This window comes from Rutilus rutilus (assembly GCF_951802725.1).
Source record: "Rutilus rutilus genome assembly, chromosome: 15".
NCBI lineage: Eukaryota > Metazoa > Chordata > Actinopteri > Cypriniformes > Leuciscidae > Rutilus > Rutilus rutilus.
Window position 1 is genome coordinate 35,746,217 of NC_140220.1, and position 10,054 is coordinate 35,756,270.

At 37.9% G+C, this 10,054-nt stretch overlaps 1 protein-coding gene across 1 annotated transcript in view; it reads left to right on the plus strand.

The window, feature by feature from the left end:
- The window catches only part of map3k5 (mitogen-activated protein kinase kinase kinase 5), a 54,988-nt gene extending 52,367 nt beyond the window's left edge, over window positions 1-2,621 (plus strand). The window contains exons 28-30 of the mRNA XM_084431418.1: window positions 682-800; window positions 901-977; window positions 1,654-2,621. Coding sequence (XP_084287544.1) covers window positions 682-800; window positions 901-977; window positions 1,654-1,714 — 257 coding nt within the window. The 3' untranslated portion in view covers window positions 1,715-2,621. The remainder of the gene's footprint in view (window positions 1-681; window positions 801-900; window positions 978-1,653) is intronic.
- The last annotated feature ends 7,433 nt before the right edge of the window (window positions 2,622-10,054 follow it).

The window sequence follows — 10,054 nt, forward strand, 5'->3', positions numbered from 1 at the left end:
GTGCATATTTTCACTGTAAGCATTTATAGTAGCACACCATCATTTGTGTTTGTGACATAAAAAATATGTGCTCGAAAAAAATCATTTGAGTCGTTTGTATGAATGTAAATGACAATACAGACACAGACAAAACCAGTTGGCATTGAACAGTCTGAAATCACAAATATGTAATACTACTCTGTGGTGCTTTGCCGTAGAAAGCATATATCCATGCACAGCTTTCGTGAGAAAAAGAATTCAACAAACAAAGAGTGCCTGCCTCCACTGTCTTAAGCAATTTAGTTCTATTAGAGGAAATTGCTTGGATCATATGTGAGTAGGATGTTGGGTTGTCAGTTCAGCTCATTGGTCACTATCACAGACATGAGACTTCCACTAAAAATCCAGCCGTTTAAAAAACAAAAACAAATACTACAAATACTTTTTAGGACACTGTATTTCTTTTAGAATCTTGCAAAGTTACATTTTCTTACTCAGTGTTGTTCTGACTTTACCATTTAGTGACATGTCTTTATTTGAATATTAATTTTAACATGCTGTTTTGGTAGTCTTTTGCTATGTATTAAATCACTGTTGTGATATATCATTATTATATTACTGATATATTATATATATCAGTATTGACCTTCTACAAGAGAACACCACAGTCCAACCCTGTGTTTTATCATGTGTTTACGGCAGATGTTCCTGATGTTCCTGTGCACCTCATGAACACAAATAGTTCATTTGAAGGAGACGGACACCAGGAACTTCTGGAATGGCTGAAGCTCCACGGGGCGGATGGAGACTCCATAGAGAGAGTAATATACAGAAAATCTCCGAATATTTCAAATACATCTGGTCCTTAATAATATTGTCTGAAATCAACAGATAACGGATTCTTTTCTATCCATATCATAGATTATAGCCGAAGATTACAGTCTTGATGACATCCTTCATTATGTCACAAGAGACGACTTGAAGGCTTTGAGATTACGGTACGTGAACAATTCTGATAATCTGTAATATATTCAGTTTTTTATAAATAAATAAAAAATAGACATTAACATGCATAGGTTATATTTCTCATTCAATTGTTACACTACCACATATTTACACGACCCTACATATTTCAGGTCAGTAATTTTTACAATACAATTTACAATAACTGTATTCTATTTTAATGTTGTAAAATGTCATTTATTCCTGTGATCAAAGTTGAATTTTCAGCATGATTACTCAAGTCTTCAGTGTCACATGATCCTTCAGAAATCATTGTAATATGATGATTTGATGCTCTAGAAATGTATCTTAGAATGATCACAGTTGTGCTGCTTAATGACATGTGCGGTGCGGTGTATGCTGGACTTCATGCAAAAGCATTGAAAATATAACTTTTTGTTAAATGTAATCTTTTGCAATATAGGCTTCTATACTAATTGGTTTATATTATGTTACCTGGGAAATGGGTTCCATTCTGTGTAAATTAATTACTGTTTATATGTAAATGTGGTCCTCCGGAGACACATCAATTATATTGCACAACGTTAAAGCATACAGTGTGAAACTGGCATAATTCACATTCACTTTGGGATTATTACGCTTCTCTGCTATGCGCTGTAAAATTGGCGACAAGTAGTGTATGATTGTGTTTTTCTTGTCTTGTGTTTCTAGAGGTGGAGTCCTATGTAAACTCTGGAGCGCCATCTCAGAGCACAGGAAAAAGCCCGGCTGAGGACCGTAGCCACGTATATGTGCCATCCAGACTCTGTTCAAGTGTTAAAACATATCCAAATATATATATATATTTAGTGGGATCAATTCAAGTCTTATGTGATTATCCATATCACATGTAAATATGTTTTAACTTTTATATTTGTCTGTGAAATTGCAGTTTTACATGTGACTGTAAATGAACTGTTAAAGGCCCACACATTTGATACGTGAACACTGTTACGGCATCTTTATACAGGAAACTTGTTTTTATTTTTTTAGATTTGGTTACAGAAACATGTCTTGACCTGCCTGAGAACTTTTTCCAGTCCAAATCTCTTTTCCTTTCAGAAAAGACACTGAAACTACACTGAAAAGTCTGTGTGTTTTATATATTTTTTACATGTATCATTAATAAGGTGTATTGTCAAGTAATTTGCTAATGTACCTTTTTTTTTAATCAAGGCTAGTTATATTTGCATATATTCCACGTATTTGGGGTGACACGTGAATAAACCACCTCTGAAATTGTATATAAACTCCTTTTAGAGCTACATTCCTGAGATTATATGTAAACTATATCCAGAAGCACAGAGAATATATCACAAATGTGCTCTTATGTCTATTTATTCAGCACAAATCTCTAGCAACTCAAGTTTTTAAATTCTGTGAAATTACCATTTTAAGTGTAACCGATGGCCCTAATAGTTTCTAGTCAAATCATAAAACATAACATAAATGATGTGTATCTAATGATACACATTTAAACACACACACACACACACACCTAGGGCTATGTGATGTGACAATCATGTAATGGATACGTTTGATATCTGTGGTAAATGTTTGCATGATCAGTGTTTGCATTCCAACTGTTTCATTTTGTGCAAATTGGAATTTCACTTTTGGATTAAATAAAACGTTTGGGAAAAAAAATTGTCATAATTGCAGCTAGTACAGTATAACAGAAGTGTTATTACATCTCTGATTACCATGTACTATGTGTGTAGATATGTTATCGTAAGAATCTACCTATTATTTGCGAGGAATTCCTGCTCATCATTACTCATTGCCCCGCACTCCCCAGTTTTCTTTCTTCTGTGGAACACTGAAGATATTTTAAAGAACGATGGGGTTTGGCATAGGACCCCATTGACTCTCATTGTAGACTAAAAATGTGTTCAACAGAAGAAATTAATACATATAGTTTTGTAATGACATGAGGGTGAGTAAATAATACCAGACCTTTCATTTTTGGGTTAACTATTCCATTAACACCCAATGAAAGTCATTAGTCTTTACAGAGCTTAGAGGGCCTTTTCGACGACAGATGGATGGCGTCCTTAGTGGTGCATATTAACACTAAATGATCAGGAATCTAACAGCCTTCCTACCACATTTTTCACATCACACTGACCTGTATTGTTTGGCCCTGATGTCAAATAATTCAGAAAATAATGTCACAAATTTTTGTCTGACATTTTCTATTTTTTTACCACATCAGATTTAATCAGAACATCTAAGTACCACCTAGTCGCATCAGTGTTCGTCTTTTTGTACATTTGCATCAAACAAGGAGTTAAATAGGGTGGCATGTTGAGGGAATCGATAGGATGGTGAAAACTTTATCTTTTTTTTTTTTTTTTTGGGAATAACAAAACCAATTAATCATAAACAATGAACCGGGGACATATTAAAAGTAAATATAAATACGGCGCTCCCATTGAAAACAATTGAAAAAATACGCCAGCCGGGTGAAAAAACGCTTTAGTTGGGCTCTTGGCCAGTGTCGGGGGTAACTCATTACCAGTAACTTGAGTTATGTAATCATAATCTAGAAAAGTAATGCATTACTTTTAAAATTTACAACAAATTTTTTTAAACATTTTCAAATAAGTAACGCAAGTTACTTTGTTTTCCCATTTATTGACTGACAGCTCTATTGTGTTACCAGTCTAAAGTGTTACCAGTTTATGTTATCTTTTTAAGATCTTTGTTTAATACCAAGGTGTTTATTTGTGATTGTTTTAAAATATTTGTATAATAAAAAGGAAGAGTTTAAGTTAATAATCGCTTATTGACCTGACCTATCAAGTTCTCCATTAAACAAGCCCAACGATTTAATAATAGGCTACAACACATTTTATACAGACACTTCATATTGAAAGCGTTTGCAATGAGTTTGTAAAAGGTTGTTTTAGGCATGTTTGGCCTGAGTTTCTGTTGCATTTCCACTGTTCTGACCAGCAGGGGTCAAAGCTTTGAATCAATTGAACCGATTGCTTGGCAAAATGATTCACCGTGGAAGCGTTCAAAACGCCACACGCTGGTGACCCCTGCTGGTCAGAACAGTGGAAATACAACAAAAAGTAAGGCCAAACATGCCAAAAACAACCCGTTACAAACCAATTGCCAACACTTTCTTGAAAGTACTTTTCAAGAAACTAACCTTAATTTTCTAGGTCGCTTTATCAGCAGCTTCCACGGTAAAGCCTGAGCTCATGCAAGGTGTTTGGCCGTGATAAAGAAAAAGCCTCCCCGTCGGGGAATCGAACCCCGGTCTTCCGCGTGACAGGCGGAGATACTGTCCACTATACTAACGAGGACTGGCTGTTAGCTCAAGGTCTCTGAGCATGTTTTGAATGCTGAACTGTTGAGACCGGGAGTTAAAGGGATAGTTCACCCAAAAATGAAAATTCTGTCATCATTTACTAACCCTCAAGTTGTTCCAAACCTGTATGAGTTTCTTTGTTCTGCTGAACACAAAGGAAGATATTTGGAAGAATGTTTGTAATCAAACAGATCTCGGTCCCCATTGACTTCCATAGTAGGAAAAAATATATACTATGGTAGTCAATGGGGACCGAGATCTGTTTGGTTACAAACATTCTTCCAAATATCTTCCTTTGTGTTCAGCAGAACAAAGAAACTCATACAGGTTTGGAACAACTTGAGGGTGAGTAAATGATGACAGAATTTTCATTTTTGGGTGAACTATCCCTTTAATATTATTTAAGCCTTTTATTTTGGCCAAGGGGGGCAGGAAGAGGAGCTCACCCTGTCCTATGGAGGAATCCACCTGCAATCCATTGAGATGAAGGGTTTGTTTATTTAGCTTCCAGGAAGTTCATAAAAATCTCAAGTTCCCTTAGAGTGGTAACTTCAACATTGCGTCAGCTATGACGCTGCGGGAACTCCTCCCTTCTCCACTTTTGTTGAAATCTTATAGGCTTGCCAGCTTGGAACAGCTGGCCAATTGTCACGAAGTATGCAAATACTAACAGGCTCGCGGGCAGTATAAAATGTCTTCACGCTGTCATCGTTGAATATAACAAAGTTATAAAAAAATTTTTTATTTCAGTGTATTATTGTGTATTATTGTATTGTTGTATTATTATAACAAAAGTCTATTAGCTGAGGGGAAGGGTTATCCCCATAACATATGAGCTCATTCGACAAGGGCTGTTGCCTCTTCGTGGGCCTGATTGCTTGGTAAAATGATTCACTGTGGAAGCGTTCGAAACGCCACACACTGGTGACCCCTGCTGGTCAGAACAGTGGAAATGCAACAAAAACTAAGGCCAAACATGCCAAAAACAACCTGTTACAAACCAATTGCCAACACTTTCTTGAAAGTACTTTTCAAGAAACTAACCTTAATTTTCTGGGTCGCTTTATCAGCAGCTTCCACGGTAAAGCCTGAGCTTATGCAAGGTATTTGGCCGTGATAAAGAAAAAGCCTCCCCGTCGGGGAATCGAACCCCGGTCTTCCGCGTGACAGGCGGAGATACTGTCCACTATACTAACGAGGACTGGCTGTTAGCTCAGGGTCTCTGAGCATGTTTTGAATGCTGAACTGTTGAGACCGGGAGTTAATATTATTTAAGCCTTTTATTTTGGCCAAGGGGGTCATGTTGGGACCTGCTGCTAGTGTTAAAACAGTTGTTACCACTACCGCTGTTGACACTGTGTTTTACTGTCATGCATTGAGTGCTTATTGTGTTGTGTCTGCCCTGGTTTCAGTGCAGCCTTTGCTTTCATTGTGTTGAATATGCTAAGTTTGATGGGTTGGAGCTGATGTTTCATTGGTCTAGCTTCGCCTATCAGATGCGAACACTCATAGCGGCGCGGATATTGGCTGACCGTCTTTCTCTTCCATGGCTGGTGTAGCTTGGCCCCATTTTCTCTGGGCTTATCTTCACTACTCTCACGGCGGGATTTAATACAGTTCCCACAGTGCCATAGCTGATGCAATGTTGAGTTACCGCTCTCGAAAGGGAACGTCTCCGGTTACTATCGTAACCTCGGTTCCCTGAGAGGCGGTAGTGATGGGAAGTCCGGTTCTTTTCCGCGAACCGGTTCTTTCGGACAGTTCGTTTCAATGAACCGGTTCAAAAAACCGGTTCACCAGTTCTTTTACGTCATCACGTAATGACGTCAATTCTATCATCCCGGCGTATAAATATACATTCAAATAAAGGCATTTATAATCATAACTTCAGTTAAATAATGTACTCATCGTCATAATCATTTTGGATAGGTTTCTTACATTTACGTTTTGAAAATGAACCCTGTAGTAGGCCTAGGCAATGCGCAAACGCGGATGTTTTACATATCTTAAAGTGAATAAACTGGTCTTCATCATTTTTATTTTATTTGCAATTAAATAAACTTACATTTCGCCGAATTCGGCCCCTCATTCAAGTCATTGGTTCACCCGTGCTCATGTAACAGCACAGCACATAGATAACACAGCATCAGTTGGCCAAAAGAAAGTTCGGCTCAGAGACGGTGCGATCACGCATGCGCAGTCTCTCCAGCTCATCGGTTCTCCGTATCGAACGTGTCCGAAAGAAACAGTTCTCGGTTCTGTGCTGGTGATCCGAGAACTGCTGCAACAACCAGTTCTTGACTCGGGAACCGTAGCATGCCTGTGTGTGAGCTGAAAACTACTGAAACCTTACTAGGCTAAATCAGTCGACAAAACTAAAAACTCGATGCATGTCTCCAGTATGTTTAATACGTTATGTTTTGATTAACACATTATAAACATTTGCACCCTTTAAAACCTTGGAAAGAGTTTAGGCTATGTCAAAAATGTATATCACCTTACTTAGAAATTAAATGATCTGTTCCTGAAAATAATGTTTTAGTATAATAATAAATGTTTAGTTTTATAATCCATTCATTGTTTCCAATCTTTAAAATAATACAGTGAAAAGGCAGTAGCCTATGTGATAAAAATGTTTCTAACATGTTTTATTTTGTTACACTTATTGATGTTCAATAAAATACTTAAGAAACATGCATTTCGTCCCTCTGAAAAATTGCACGCATGCTCAGCTCATCAGCTCATCGGTTCTCCGTATCGAACGCGTCCGAAAGAAACAGTTCACAGTTCTGTACTGGTGATCCGAGAACCGCTGTACCTGTACGTTCGGCAGTGCACGCATGCTCAGTATCAACTGCTCGTGCTCATCACTTCTCTCAGCACAACATGTCTCAGTTCAGTGAACTGTTGGATTTACTGGAGTAACATATATGCCTACTCCGGGATATTGGTTTATTTTGAGTCGAAGGGACTGTCAGGACTCAGGCATGTCCGAAAGTGAGTAACTTAACTTGTGGATCAGCGCTGACGCAAGACGCGAACTGTTTCGAACGATTCAGTCCGATTTAGTGTACTGGTTCGACCAGTTCACTAAAAAGAACCGGTTCAAAAGAACGATTCGTTCACGAACCGGCCATCACTAAGAGGCGGGAACGATACATTGCTTTAGCCGTCGTGTTCACTATTCGATTAGCTGTGCAAGTGTTCAGTCGTGATTCTGACGCAATTGTCGCACTCATGCATTTTATACTGCCGGCAAACCTGTCAGTATCTGCATACTTCGCGACAATTGGCCAGCTGTTCCAAGCTGACAAGCCTATAAGATTTCAACAAAAGTGGAGAAGGGAGGAGTTCCCGCAGTGTCATAGCTGATGCAATGTTGAAGTTACCACTCTAAGGGAACGTGAGATTTTTATGAACTTCCTGGAAGCTAAATAAACAAACCCTTCATCTCAATGGATTGCAGGTGGATTCCTCCATAGGACAGGGTGAGCTCCTCTTCCTGCCCCCCTTGGCCAAAATAAAAGGCTTAAATAATATCAACTCCCGGTCTCAACAGTTCAGCATTCAAAACATGCTCAGAGACCCTGAGCTAACAGCCAGTCCTCGTTAGTATAGTGGACAGTATCTCCGCCTGTCACGCGGAAGACCGGGGTTCGATTCCCCGACGGGGAGGCTTTTTCTTTATCACGGCCAAATACCTTGCATAAGCTCAGGCTTTACCGTGGAAGCTGCTGATAAAGCGACCCAGAAAATTAAGGTTAGTTTCTTGAAAAGTACTTTCAAGAAAGTGTTGGCAATTGGTTTGTAACGGGTTGTTTTTGGCATGTTTGGCCTTAGTTTTTGTTGCATTTCCACTGTTCTGACCAGCAGGGGTCACCAGTGTGTGGCGTTTCGAACGCTTCCACAGTGAATCATTTTACCAAGCAATCGGTTCAATTGATTCAAAGCTTTGTTTGCTTTGCAAAATGATTCACTGTTTCGAAGCGTTCTTAACGCCACACGCTGGTGACCCCTGCTGGTCAGAACAGTGGAAATGCAACAGAAACTCAGGCCAAACATGCCAAAAACAACCTTTTACAAACCCATTCCAAACGCTTTCTTGAAAGTAAAATCTTTCAAATGCATTTAACAAATCATCTAATACCATTAAATATGAAGTGTCTGTATAAAATGTGTTGTAGCCTATTATTAAATCGTTGGGCTTGTTTAATGGAGAGCTTGATTTGTATAATAAAAAGGAAGAGTTTTAGTTAATAATCACTAAAACTCTTCCTTTTTATTATACAAATGTGTCATTAAAAATATATTTTAAAAAATATTTTAAAACGATCACAAATAAACACTTTGGTATTAAACAAAGATCTTAAAAATATAACATAAACTGGTAACAAGGTTTAATCTGCTAACATTAATGTACTAACATTAACTAGCAATGAGCAATACATTTGTTACGGAATTTATTCATCTTTGTTAACATTAGTTAATAAAAATAAAACGATTCAACGTTTGTTCATGTTAGATCACAGTGCATTAACTAATGTTAACAAATACAACATTTGATTTTAATAATGTTAGCAAATGTTAACTAAGACTAATAAATGCTGTAGAAGTATTGTTCATTCTTAGTTCATATTAACTAATGCTAATGTTAACAAATGAAAGTGTTTCCCATAAACTAATGGTCTTTATAGCTTACCTATTTGTACTAAACTTAATAACAGATACAAATTTTATATTTGTTTGAGAGCTGCAGAAAAAAATGGTAGCCTATTTGTTGGAAAGTTTGCATGTAGACTGTGTGAAATTTCACTTATAGGTTGATATACAAATACTTAAATACACCTAATTTTTTAATACTGTTATCATACTTTAAATAAACAATGAAAAAATCTGGAAGGGTTTTGTCAACTATAAATGTAGACACATCTTTCCACAGCCTTCAACCAGAAACACTGAAGAAGAGATCTGCTATTCGTATCACATAGAAAGGAACCTATTCTTTCAGTCTTTTAAGACTTAATAGTTTTAAGACTTTACTTTAAGACTTCACAGTCTTCTTAGCTGTATAAATCGTGAGAGGCAGGATGAGGAGTCTGGATCTGGAATCTGGAGATCAGTGCCACTGTGGTGAACACGATTCTTCTAGATTGATGTATCCCTTTAGCCTGGTTAAAACCAGACCATTCTCCGTAGTAACTGAGTTATGGTCTGGCAAAGCTTCATTAATAACTCATTTCCAAAGGGGCGTCACCAACAGACGTCGCTCAAATGCCTCTGGGCGCAATTGGATAGACCTAAAACCAATCAGAGCGATCGTCATCGTGTAAAGCCATATGCTGCGTCCCAATTCGCCTAAGTTACACTACGCCATAAAAGTATGAACTCTTTTTGTGAAGAAAAGGTATTTACTTTTGAATGTGTAGCAAAAAAGTAGGCAAGCTTTGGGACATTATACTACTTCGTCATCTTTATCGGACGGATCTGTCGCGTGCATCCTGTCACTTAAACTGCCCTGTCAATCATCTTGTCACAGTTAAAATACTCTATTAAATCTAATTTAATTTCCTACCGTTTCGGTGAGAAATGTAGTAGCACGTTCATCTGCCAGTGGGTCTTTCATGGAGACTGTCCTCATGTGTTTGCAATTTGAATATAATAATGCATTTAAAAGTTGGTGCGCTTCACCAACGGACGTCGCTCAAATGCCTCTGGGCGTAATTGGATAGACCTACAACCAATCAGAGCGAT